The following is a 13,486-nucleotide window of genomic DNA, read 5'->3' on the forward strand; positions in this document are numbered from 1 at the left end:
TATCTTCTATTCACATGGGCGATCACTGAAAGAAGGAATAAAAGAAGATGACAATGACCTCTAGTGACTGTAGTAATTACGACAGGAGCAGAAGCAGAAGTCAGGCGCTGAAACTCCATATGGGTTGGAGGTTGGAGGCGACGGATGAATCACAACACACAGGGCTTTCACCCAGGAGGTCGGGGTTTGCATCCATTGTGAAACCAACAACGTGTAGTTGTCTTTGTGTTCACAAGCATTAAGTTTCACTTTTCAAACGTAGTTCTTTTAAGCCAAAACATGATGTTTTTCCTTAAAACTTAACTAAGTGGTTTTGTTGCCTAAACCTAAAGAATGTTTCATGCAGTTTTCCAACATGTTAGAACATGTTGCTTTTAAGTTTCGCTTTCACTTTTAAATGCAACATCTATGATGCTTATAGCGTATAATGCACATATAATGGCCTGTTAACAGTCACATTGGATGTGGCAATACATGAACACAGCACATTAAACTTTGATCCTAATAACAAACATTGCTGGTGTAGTCTGCATAAAGTTTATTCCTCTTTGCCAATGACCTTCATTGCACTACAGTAGGTAACATGTAGTTTATTTTGAGTCCTGCATATAACATCCTGCTGCGGTGAATACTCACCAGAGCACCAAATTTATAATAATCCACTGCTGAAAATAGTTCCCAAATTAAATTGCCCAGCTGTTTTAGGACATTTCTATTTTAAAAATAAAACTTTCAAGACCCTTTTTTAAAGATTTACATTATGTAAGATTACATATGAATGAATAGGTTTGAGTGTCACAGACAGGGTAGGGACATTGGTAATCATATTCTTGGTCTTTTTATGTGATTTGTTGACAAAAATCTATAATAAAGCCAGCCTTATACTGTAATTTTCAAATATGTTGCTCGGGGAGATACATAAGGACAAGAAGACATCAGTAGAGTTATTTGGAAAGCGTGATTGGTTGATGACATTCAGTCAATGCAGCCTGATGATCAAAGAGTCTCACACACACAGAAACTATGCACCTCATCCATCTTTTCTGACCCTCAGCTTGCATCGACCTGCTCTCTTGAGCGCCGCCACCTCGACATATGGAGCTCAGTGTTCAAAGTGTGCTTCAGTGCTGTAATCTAGATGGTGCTGATGAAGGTCACCTTTATGATCCCCATCTCTTTGTTTCTCCTTTCCTTTCTTCTTCCTCTTCTAACGTCACCTCTGTCTTCCTTCTTCTGTCTCTCTCTTCATCTTTGTCTCTCCGTCTATGACTGAAAATTAAATCCTCTTCAGAGCATCTTTGTGATCAGTCTCATATTGTTGACAATGACTCCCCCGTGACTGTAACAGCTGCTCCATCAATATGCACTCAGACAGACACACACCACTACAGACCAGACTGAGAAGTGTGAGTGTGTCTGTACAGTACTTGTGCTGTTCAAATGAATTCTTGGTATGATTGTTGGCATTAGAAGTGATGCTAGTGGTGTGTACGTTCAGCTCTCTGAATCCCATTTCCTCACTTCTATGCTCAGTCATGTAGACAAGCTGTTCCACTGGGCCTGTACCATAATTGGCCAATTTGCTCCGTGTCTGCCAGATTGGCTTTTCATATCTGCATGTATATACAAAACATTGCAGCCTCAGTGCTGCCGTGTCACACAAAAAGGTAATAACAATTGAGGAAAGGAAAATTTAGCATGTCTGGAAGCTGGTGAGAGAGATATGATGACTCAGCGTCTGTATTACCTGTATGTGTGTGTGTGTGCGTGTGTGTGCAGAAAAGTGAATCAGCATGTATGACTCACTCAGTTGTCATCTGGCAACAGAGGCAGGTCTGAGAGTGAGAGTGCCATGTTTCCGAGATAGTTTTTAAATGCACAAATATAAACGAAACTTTCTTTTTGACCCTTGTGCTTTTCCGTCCTCATGCTGCGTACGGACACTAATCAGGTCCCTAAAGCTGAAGAGCCCAAAAGATGGAAGGTGTGACCAGACACACACAGCCGATCCGTTTTTGTGTTATTATGTCTCTGCATGTTTTTTTTCCGTGCCTCCTGATTTGCTCTGTGGTTGTCTTATCTGAACCCCCCCCTCCACTTTGTGAATGCTTTTCAAATTTTTCTCAGAGCTTTTAAAGTGCCAAATCAATAGCCTCCTGATCTGATTGATTATAAGTTGAATGAACTCCAACTGTCAATTGATCCTCTCTGGACTGCCAGTATCCTGACTCCTGCTGCTGCGGAATATAAATGACTGGCTGTCCGTAGCGCTGCGCCCTCAGCGGTGCAGACGGGCCTCAGCAGTATTTAGAGGTCACACACCGGAGCCTTGATACGCTAGCAGACTGCACAAACGACTACAGGCTCATAACAGCTCTTAACCCCGGGGGCTACTGATTCACAACAGCTCTGACATCATCAAGGGGGTGACACGCCCTCATCGATGTTTGCTGATGACTGTGCATTTCAGGCTGTTGCATCATCATCATCACCTAAGAGTCCATTGTGTTGCCTTTCTGTTCCTGTGTTTGTGACTGTGTGCTCGCAACTGTGAAAGTGAAAGTCAGTGAAGTTCACTTATGTTAAAATGACTCCCGTTAACAGTGTGTGTGTTTGTCCTCTATTTGACAGGATGACTATATCCCCTACCCACGGATAGAAGATGTGAGTCATTTCTCACTCACATAACACACTCATAACACACATTTACACCCCTCTCATGTGTAACCACTAGTCAGGAGTGTTTCCGACAATAGATAACACATTTAAAGTAGAGGTACTTTGCATTATTTTTAATTCTGGAAAACTTTGCATGCCCCGGAGCAATTATATCTGATCATGTTTTTGCTTTTATCTCCCTCACTGCCTCCCTCCTGCCCTTCTGTCCAAGGTCCTGGATAAAGGTGGTCCATACCCCCAGGTGATCCTGCCACAGTTCGGGGGTTACTGGATTGAAGATGTGGAGGCGCCAGCAGGGACCCCCTCCTCCTCGGAGTCCAGTTTCTGTGAGGAGGAGGACGGAGGAGAGGGCATGAGCCCTGGCGGGGGGCACAGCTACCGCCTGGAGTGTAACAGCACAGCCCGCGCCTACCGCAAACACTTCCTAGGCAAGGTGAGTGTATTAATGTCAGCATGTATTTAGGAGAGGAAGACAGTTATTGTGTTTGACCTAAAATCTCTCTCGCTCACAACCTCTTCTCCACACTCTCACATCCAGGAACACATGAACTATTACTGCACTGGCAGCAGCATAGGACACCTCATCATGTCTCTGAAACACGAGGAGGCTGAGGGACAGGAGTTCCTACGCATCATGCTCAGGTACAATGAGGGAAACTGTCAGTATCAGTGTCTTAATTTGACCCATTTCAAAGTGCCAAACTGTAAAGTCTAACATAGGTGGGGCTCGACTCACATGACTTGGACTTGAATCAGATGACTTTAGACTAAAAAAGGACTTGCAACACGACTTAAACACCAATGACTCGTGACCTAACTTGGACTTGAGCCTTTTGACTGGAAAATACTTGATACCTTCCCTCCAAACCCAAAGATTAAAAAGTATGTTATTTAAAAAAGTGTGTGCACAAACACGGTCAACTACCCGGTACCGGAGGTAACTCCGACAGCGTCACAGATGTTGGGTTTATTTACTTTTTGAGAGATTACTTTATTGATTTGTCTGAGTACAGGATTTACTCGTGGGGGAAAAACTGAACCGAACAAACTTCATTTCTATTTTTTGCTGTTTATTGCTATTTGCCCAAAAAGTGGACTCTGGACTCTTTATTTTTTGGTGAATATTGTTGGGACTTTTTTTTATTATCTTAAAATTAATTACAAATTTATACTTCTATTCCACGACATTTCATAACGAGTACTTTTACTTTTGATACATGTACATTTAGTGGATAAAACTTAAAGGTACAGTGTGTGGGATTTGTACTTCTTCTTGTAAGTATTTAAGATGGTATTAAAACAAGTAAAACAATAATAACAACAATCATAATAATAACCAAATTTCATGACAATCCAATAATTGATGAGAAATTTCAGTCTGGACTAAAGTGGTGGACGAACTAATTAACTAACCAACGGACAGAGTGACACTGATATCTGAAATAATAATGAAACAGGCCTACCTGTACACTGCCTCACTCCTCCTTTCTCTTTTGTTGCAGCTCTTTGTCATGATTACATGTATCTCTGAACAGATTTGCGGTGTTGTAGCGGACAGCTTTCCTGTCATTATCACAGTTGGTGACATTTTCATCAACAGAAAAACAATGAAATGATGCTATGTTGGCGATTAGAAGTTGTGGGCGCCGCCCGCAGAGGCGACCGTAGCCAGGTGATGGCTAATCTCCTCTCCGACAGCTGACAGTGATAATACCAATAATATCGCCAGTATCAACACATTGTGTATCAATCAGCCTAGCTGCTTCTTTTTTCTCTGTTGAGACTAAACTCATCATTATCAAAGCTTTTGACTAATATCACCTAATTGCATATAAACTAGGCGTAACAGAAGTTAAAAAATCTCTTTGATGGAACAAATCTGTGAACAATCTGACCAGCGGAGCTCCTCTTCTTGTTCTGTTTCAGGTCGAGGATCAAAACAGTCCATGACAGGATCTCTTTAGCAGGAATCAACCAGCTGCCCAGTGTACCGCAGATTGCCAAGGTAAGATACAGCTTTAAAGTTTAAAAGATATAGACATTTCCTTCTATCCTCTCCATGTATACAGAGCAACATCTGAACCTAATGCAGCTGAAATGACTGATTTGATACGTGGAGGCTGGCTGACTCTTAACTGAAAGAGGGAGCTTGAGGGTGAAGGACGTCTTTTCAGCAGCTTATTGATCTCATAATAACAGCACTAGATAGTTTTTTTTTTTTCTAATTAACTTTTCCAACACATAATGCAACACAAGATAAAGCATTACAGTAAATGGATGAAAAAAAGAAATAAACCAAATATTAACATACAAGACGATAATACAAATAAAATAAAACAAACCAATAAAGTAAGAAAAATGTCACAATAAAACAGTAGGAATATTCACTTCCTGTTCAATTTCTTTCTTTATAGTTCTGAAACAAATGAAACCAAACGTCATAAAACTTCCCTGGGTAATTGTTAATCCTCGCAATTAGACCTGGTGAAGTACACAAAACCTCTTCTGTGGTAGTTCCCGCTACAGAAGGTGTCTCCAGGACCACATTATGCCATGATGACTCACACACACAGACTCACAAGGTGAAAACAATACCAGCGTCGCTGTCGCAGCTGGTAAAAAGAGGCAATGTCGTTCAAAGACAGAGATCAGTCCTTGAATTGCCAATATCCAAATTCTTGTTTGGATATAACCGGTGTTGGTAGGAGAGACCCGTCTCCTGAAACACACAGCTGGGAAGATTGTGACGGTGGTTTAACCAACTACTCAACCGGAATACTTTTGATAACTCATTTCCAAAAGAGAAACAGAAAAACGTTCCCACATTAAATAAAAGAAAAGTACCTACTTTCTTCAGCTTTAGTCTTCCAAAAGTAATTATCATCCACAAATCCCATTTTGCTATGATTTTTAGATGTCAAACAATATTTGTATATGTTTATATATGTATATTCTATTAACTATGTAATTAATCTTTTTGCATAAACTCAATGGAATAAAATAATCTTTCCTTTTTATATCTTACGGTGGTATACTTTGAGGCTGCAACTACTGATCATTTTCATTGTCGATTAAATTGTTGATTATTTTCTCGATTAATCGATTACTTGTTTGAGTTGTAAAATGTCAGAAAAATGTGTGTTTCCCAAAGCCCAAGATGACGTCCTTAAATGTCTTGTTTTTTCCACAACTCAAAGATATTTGGTTTATTGTCATAGAGGAGTACAGAAACCAGAAAATATTCACATTTAAGAAGCTGAAATCAGAGACTGTTTTTCTTTAAAACATTACTCAAACCGATTATCAAAAATAGTTGCCGATTAATTAAAGTAGTTGCCAACTAATCGATGAATCGTTGCAGCTCTAGTATACTTTCCTTACTATACTGTTATGAGATTTCTCTCACATGATATCAGTCAAATATATGCGTCTCTTTCTTCTTTCAGCTTCTGTGTGACGATGCCACGGGGCTGAAGTTCAACCCGGTCCTCTACCCTCGGGTGAGTTTATCCTCATTATAACCAGTCTGACCTCAGCTCATGTATAGCCTGTTTACTGCCCTTTATTATACTTTATACCTTCATCATTAACTTTTTATATATATATTTTATTTTGAACATTAACCAATGTAGTGTTTCCTTCATTAACTTTTCACTTCAACCCCCTCTTCACACCCTCTTAACCAGAAAAACAGCACACAACTTATGACATTTTACCCTCATAAGCCCCCTGCCTCTCTAACATCTGCCCTGTTCAATGAGCACATTATTCAAAAACGACTGATGATACAAGAGGGCAACAACTTCCTAAAATGAGCACGATGGATCTGTTTCTCCGCCTGTGAGCCTGGCGGAGGAGGAGTGTGATGGAGCATGCTTTCAGCCTGTGCCTCAGGAAAGGAAAAATAAAACCCATCTGTGTCTCAGTCTGCAAGAGGCAGCGACGAGTTCACTGCCTTCACTGAGGGGCCGGGGACATTTTGTCGCATGTCAGCCTTTACGTAACACGGGGCCCAATAAACCTGCCCTGGGGACATGATGGTAGAACGGGAAAACATGTTTTCATAACTACCACATGCGAGAAGGAAGCGTGTAACAAGTTGAGTGAGACGAGTAACCGTGGGGAGTAAGCAGGACGTTGTTGTTTTTGTGTATGTTCAGGGATCCCAGTTGATAGTGGCGTATGATGAACACGAGGTGAACAACACCTTCAAATTTGGAGTCGTCTACCAGAAGTTTGGACAGGTGAGCGATAGTAGCGATGTTGTTAGTGTACCCAACTTTTACTCACCTCCACTACCATCTGATCTTATATTGTTTATGTCGTATGTCTCAGACGTCAGAGGAACAGTTGTTTGGGAACAACGAGGAGACGCCAGCTTTCAAGGAGTTTCTCAGCATCTTGGGCGACAATATTGACCTTCAGGACTTTAAAGGGTAAGAGCAGGAGTTTATAAGAGGATTTAATAAGAGAAAAGAAAGAAAGTGAATTGCTTTAAAACAGGATTCAGTAACATCAAATTAACAAAAGACCAGAGAGAATAAAGTGGTTAATTTTTGATACATTTTGAGGTAAATATTGGGGTAATTTGGCAGTAATTCCTAAGAAATTTCAAATAGGTTACTTGCTAATTATCACCAAAAAGGTCCACGAGGCTCAAGAGAAGGATGCCATTAAAGTGCATTACAATAGAGCAGTTTAGCAGGGTTTTATTACTGTAACCTTGGAGCAATTCGTCCTGCTGTTTCGGCCTCAGCGTGCAACCGGGATAAACTGCTTAGTGAAACAGTTCTGAAAAAAGAAAGTGCCATGTGGACAGGTAATCAGAGCTCTGTATACTGTGTTTATTGTCTTGCAAGCTTTTTTTTCTATTGAGTTACACTTGTTACTTTTACTGTTAGGAAGGCTTTGAATTGTAGCTGACATGTTACAGCAAACTGCACAACACTTTTGGGTGGTCTTGGAGCTAGTTGAGCACTAAAACTGACATTTAAAATACATGAATTATAATCTTGATAGTCATGAAATTTATATGTAAAACTAGAGAGCTTTTTTGGAGCTACTGTAGCTAAGCACAACATGTGATGAAACTGACATTTAAAATACAAAAAATATAATGTTATCTCATTACTGGAGGACACACAGAGAACATGACACATGTGCTTTGATAATGTGACAGGTTTCGTGGTGGGCTGGATGTATCCCACGGACAGACAGGCTTTGAATCCGTCTACACCGTCTTCAGACGGAGAGAGATTATGCTCCACGTGTCAACCAAGCTTCCCTTCACCGAGGGAGACGTCCAGCAGGTACCAGACTGATACTGGTTTTATTATTGTTACACTGAAGGCTCAACGGATTTAGCTGCAATGTAAGGATCCTTTGGCTCAAAAAATATCAATATTAAACCGGTCAGATGTGGTTGTTAACACTGTGTTATGCTGTTCTCGTTGCTACATTGCCGTTATGTAAGCTGCGATCAAATGTTTGCAAGTTATTTGATGTGAAGACGATAAAATCCTCCTCAGAAACAAATAAATCCATTGTGCATTCAGTGGTTTACGTGTCATAGAAGACTCTTGTTTTATAAGTGCTACAAAAACACAAAACCAAATCTGTTGACCAATTTATAATGTCATGAATTTCATCCTCTGCTTCTTTAGCTCCAGAGGAAAAGGCACATAGGAAATGACATTGTGGCCGCAGTCTTCCAGGAAGAGGCCACGCCGTTTGTTCCAGACATGATCGCCTCCAATTTCCTGCACGCTTATGTGCTGGTGCAGGTTGAGAACCCCTGTACAGAGCACACAACGTACAAGGTACAAACCGGACACCATTACTACTCTAAGGGGCTCTGGAATAACTGTACATGGGTAAATCAAAAATACTGTAAAGAGTGTTTGAAACTGCCAGTGGTCCTTGTCAGTCGGGCAGAAAACAAATTGTGCTCACATGAATAAGCGCAACCAAGTATGCAATGAATGAATCAAAAGGTGTTCTCAAGTTTCATCCTCTAAACCCGGCCCAAACCCGAGCCCACTTATAATACACGCTAATAACATGTTTTACGTCAACAGGTGTCTGTTACAGCGAGGGAGGATGTGCCTCCTTTCGGACCTCCTCTCCCGAACCCAGCTGTCTTTAGGAAGGTGAGAGGAAGAGCTGTGAACAACTTGAGTCGCGAATCTCATCAGCTTGACTTGACAAATTAAAAAACGACTTGCACCTCGACCTTTTGACGTGAACACCAATGACTTGTGACTTAATTTGGGTTTAAACATGATGTAAAAATACCTCGGATTATCGCTTGGACTATGCCATGTTCAAGGGAAAAAAACAACACTTGTTCTTGACTTGAGTATTTCCATTTTATCCTACTTTATACTTCTATTCCACTACATTTCATAACCAGTACTTTTGATCCATGTACATTTATTTGATAAAACTTAAAGGTACAGTGTTTAGGATTTGTACTTCTTTTTGTAAGTATTTAAGATGGTATTAAAACAAGTAAAACAGTTTAATATTGGGGTGCACATAAAAAAAAACTGTAACCCTCCTCTTCATCTTGCATTTTGACGGTCGCCATGATTATTCCATCAGATCATTGTCACAAACTACATTGTAAAAACAATCTGGCTTCAAGAGTAGAAGATTCAGTTAGTTATCGGGACCTGATTTGCAGCATGTGGAGAGAAAGAGAGGATTTGAGGCAGATGAAGATTTAAATCATTGAGGTTGATCCTCTTGATCAGACACAGCGTGCTGCAGTAGTGTAATCTGTATGGTGCTGATCACGGTCACCTTTTCCTCCCCCCTCTCTCTCTCTATGTCTCTCTCTCTCTCTCTCTCCCTCCAGGGTCCTGAGTTTCGAGACTTCCTGCTGACAAAGCTGATCAATGCTGAAAACGCCTGCTACAAATCCGACAAATTTGCCAAACTAGAGGTGACACACATCGGCACACTCAAACACCCGCAGCATGCCTTCAATCACAGCTCAGCTTCACTCATAAATCATCATCATAATCACCATCCTGATGTTTTCCTACATGTGTGAATTGATTTCAGGGGCGAACGCGAGCTGCGCTGCTGGACAACCTTCACGACGAGCTGCACAGACAGAGCCAGGCCACGCTGGGTCTGGGCCAGGCGGGAGAGGAGGACAAACTGGAGAACGGGGGCCACGGGGGTCTGCTAGAATCCTTCAAGGTGAACATGAACCTGGACAGAAGTAATACGTGACACCATGTAATGTTTTCTCAGCTCTGTGACATTTATTTAATCGCAGTCGTTACAGCACGAGAATGTGAGGTTTTCTCGCTGTAGGTCAACTAAATGTCACGGGTCTGAGGACGACTTAAGGTGCTAAACCATCGGTAGCGTTGTTGCTGCTGCTTTTCTCTTCGATTTTGACCTTATATGACGAGTGTGTGTGTGGGTGTGAAGACATGTGCATTCATGTTTTTGTGTAGAAAATCGATGAAAACACTACTTTGCTTATGCATTTGTAAAAAAATGTCCTTTTCTCTTTGTGAATCTTACGTTTTCTCGTCACTCACTGTCTCTTCACACTCTTTTGTCCTCATCTAAAGGCTAATTGATGTTAATATGACCATTAAAATGTGTATTTCCATCTGTGTGTGTGTGTGTGTGATGAACGTGTGACTAATGTGACAATTTGGCTCTACTCTTCACAGGCATTATGGACGGCTACTTTGCACTTTCTGCAGTCAGTCCCAGGGGGCGCTGTTCTCATTGCTGTCCTGGCCGTCACTGTGTATTATTACCTGTCTGCATTACTGTAAATTCAGCAGAGGATCGCCACATTATTAATAAACATTATTTTATACGTTGTTGTTTGTGTTTATGCTTCCAAAAAATAAGCTTCATGCTGTATCAGCAGTGGATAGCAGAATTAAAAAGTTTTTACTTTAATTTTAAAGGCTGGAACTTATTATTATTTATTCTAGAAAAAAAATATGAATCTTGTCATCAATGAACTGAATGAGTAGAAGTAGAAGTCATTAGAGCAATAAGTATTAGTACAACATGTTTTCATTCATCCACTCCAACTCACTTGGGATCATTCTTGGAGAACTGCGCCCCCCCGGTGGTTGCATTGTGCAATAGCACCAATAAACCTAAATGTTAATTCATACATTAAAATGATTACTGCATTTAAAGCTGATAAAAACCTCACTTTTGTGCTGTACCGTCATTTTACTTTGCCCTCTCTGTCCATCCTCTTACACTTTTACCTTTACCCATAATGCATCTCCTTGGTCTCCTCCTCCTCCTCTCCCTCGTCCACTCATCCTCCGTTTCCTCTCCATCCCTCCAGAGAGCCATGCGTGTCAGGAGCCACTCCATGGAGACCATGGTGGGGTCTCACCGCCACAGGAGCCCCGGGGTAGGAGGCGGCGTCCCGGCCAGCGTGAGCGGAGGAGGCCTGCCGCAGAGCACCAGCGAATGCACAAAGAGCACCTTCACTGTGAGTAAGAGGGGATAAAGGAAAGGGAGAGAGGGAGGGGTTGAGCAAGGAGAACTTGAGTACTATAATACTGATGGTAATAGGAAAAAGTAATCCTGTGTTGTCATTAGGGTTAGTTAATTCAGTGACCTATCTCTTATACCAGGGATTCTCAAAGTGGGGCCCCTGAAAAGTTTTCAGATTCATTAATTTAAATTATCATGATATAGTTTGTTTTGTTTTTTTACAAAAGGCTTCTCTAGTTCAACAATTAATATTTAAATTTTTAAATCTACAATGTACGTTTTTGTAAACCCCCGGTATGTTCAATGTGGACGTTTTTGCATTCGGTCAAAGCAAGTGACGTAGCATATTCAGCGACCGTTATTGAAAGTTTTTACACGGCTTTGTTGAATACTCGATTCTGATTGGTCAATCACAGCGTTCTACGGTCTGTTATTTCTTTATAGCAGACCGTTGCTATGTATAACAGACCGTTGCTATGGGTGCAGTTCTGATGTCGGACTCTGGCAGACCGTTTTTGTGTCAAATTATTGATTTCTTAAGTAAGTAGCCGTGTAATAAGCGGGATAATGTACAGCTAGCGGGTCATTGTTGTGAAACAAACCCCTTCAGGGCGACGCAAGTTTGTTGTTTGCTCGCTGTACATTATCCCTTATTTATTTAAGTATAACAAGCAAGAAAGTCCTTTAAGGGGAGGTGGATGGGTCAAGCAAACATTAGACTTTTACCCAGGAGACCGCTGTTTGTGTCACGTGTGAAATCAAAAGTAAATGTTGACTCTACGCTTTTTACACAACAATGTTTTACGCAACGTCGTTACATAACAATATAAAGTACTCTAAGGGCTGTAGTTTATTTACGCTTTGTTACAGTTGTTAGGTTATGTCAGTATGTTATTATATTAGTACAAATCATGATGTGTTTTCCTGTTAACCTCAACCAAGTGGTTTTGTTGCCTAAACCTAACCGATTGTTTCACAGCGTTAACCACGTGTCATTGTGCTTTTCTGCAAGCACGATACGAGGCTGATATGAAACGTATTTGAGAAACATTTCAAACATATACATTCAGTTTATCCCGTGGTTTGCAGAAACGTGCAATGCCAAAAAAAATTCTGACAGCTGGGTTGGTATAATAGTTCACAGATTACGTTGTAATCGAACACATCTTTGTTCTTTCACATAAATAACACTATAGAAAAAAATAGGCTACATCAAATTATTCCAAGGGACATACAGGAGGGGCTCCCCAGTATATTCTCCCTCTTGTAAGGGCTCCTTGGCTGAAAAAAGATTGAGAACCTTTGTCTTATACAGTATGTAGATTAAAGAGCTTCTATGTCAACCAGTGAATTATGCCATTTTTGAAGGGATGATTATTTAATTTAAATTAGTTATTGTCCCATTTCTAATTCTATACTCTGTGATCTTCAGCCTCCTGTGTTGGTGTCAGCCAAGTCTCCTCTGAAGAGCCCGGTGAAACGGCGCTCAGGCCTCTTCCCTCGTCTCCACTCCAGCACAGAGTCCCCGTCGGACAAACACACTCGCAGGTTGGTGTTTGAGGTCTCACACTGCACTTCCTGTTATGTTATCATGATTTATGTTACACCACAGACACCGACATCATCTGTATTATTTTCATACAGATAGCGAAAGTCCAGAAAGTTGTCATGAATGTGTTTTTGTCTGCAGCGACCAAAAGCTTGCAGAGATCTGCCCGCTGTCCCAGGATGTGAGGTCAGAGACTTCATCCAATCCCAGCTCACCTGAGATCTGCCCCAACAAAGAGAGGTAAGACCGATACTACAGTAGGAGATCATCTCAACACTAAAGGTAAAAGTTGATGTTTTGGTCACTAGTCTGATTTTCACTCATGTTCCCGTCTCTTTTCCTCAACAGGCCGTTCATCAAGCTGAAAGAGTGCGGCGGCGGCAGCGGCAGACCGAACATCTCTCGTTCTTCATCCAGCACCAGCAGCTTCAGCAGCACCACGGGAGAAACCGAAGCTCTGGAAGAACTGGAGACGGTGAGTCCAGCACTCCCAGTTTATGTTTGAATGGAGTGAACTTCAAGAGAAAGGAAAAGGAAATTGAGAGCAGAACTGGAAACGCATTGTTAAAGCGCTGTTGAGGTTGTTGGTAGCGTCAAAGCTTTGATGGGTGAAATACATGTAGTGTGTAATTACAGAGCTCTCTAATAGAGAGTTTTGAACATCAGCACGTTGATTATAATGGTTAACAGCTCCTCTCGCTTTCTGTGTATCAGATGACGCTGCTCGTCAGTGTTTTATTCAACGTGAGAATTGCTGTCCGG

General features: G+C 41.2%; 1 protein-coding gene across 6 annotated transcripts in view; it reads left to right on the forward strand.

Moving 5' to 3' along the window:
* The window catches only part of LOC119491340 (rap1 GTPase-activating protein 2-like), a 104,470-nt gene that overhangs the window by 87,945 nt on the left and 3,039 nt on the right, over positions 1–13,486 (forward strand). For 4 of the 6 annotated variants that reach the window (XM_037775242.1, XM_037775241.1, XM_037775239.1 and 1 more), the window contains 17 exons: positions 1,952–1,984; positions 2,632–2,664; positions 2,891–3,112; positions 3,218–3,321; positions 4,606–4,684; positions 6,126–6,179; positions 6,840–6,923; positions 7,015–7,115; positions 7,859–7,988; positions 8,343–8,498; positions 8,757–8,828; positions 9,539–9,625; positions 9,748–9,888; positions 11,021–11,170; positions 12,608–12,723; positions 12,866–12,964; positions 13,073–13,199. In XM_037775242.1, coding sequence (XP_037631170.1) covers positions 1,952–1,984; positions 2,632–2,664; positions 2,891–3,112; positions 3,218–3,321; positions 4,606–4,684; positions 6,126–6,179; positions 6,840–6,923; positions 7,015–7,115; positions 7,859–7,988; positions 8,343–8,498; positions 8,757–8,828; positions 9,539–9,625; positions 9,748–9,888; positions 11,021–11,170; positions 12,608–12,723; positions 12,866–12,964; positions 13,073–13,199 — 1,788 coding nt within the window. The remainder of the gene's footprint in view (positions 1–1,951; positions 1,985–2,631; positions 2,665–2,890; positions 3,113–3,217; positions 3,322–4,605; positions 4,685–6,125; positions 6,180–6,839; positions 6,924–7,014; positions 7,116–7,858; positions 7,989–8,342; positions 8,499–8,756; positions 8,829–9,538; positions 9,626–9,747; positions 9,889–11,020; positions 11,171–12,607; positions 12,724–12,865; positions 12,965–13,072; positions 13,200–13,486) is intronic. The other 2 variants (XM_037775240.1, XM_037775245.1) reach the window with 1 other exon arrangement.

The sequence above is a fragment of the Sebastes umbrosus genome, chromosome 7 (assembly GCF_015220745.1).
Source record: "Sebastes umbrosus isolate fSebUmb1 chromosome 7, fSebUmb1.pri, whole genome shotgun sequence".
Taxonomy (NCBI): domain Eukaryota; kingdom Metazoa; phylum Chordata; class Actinopteri; order Perciformes; family Sebastidae; genus Sebastes; species Sebastes umbrosus.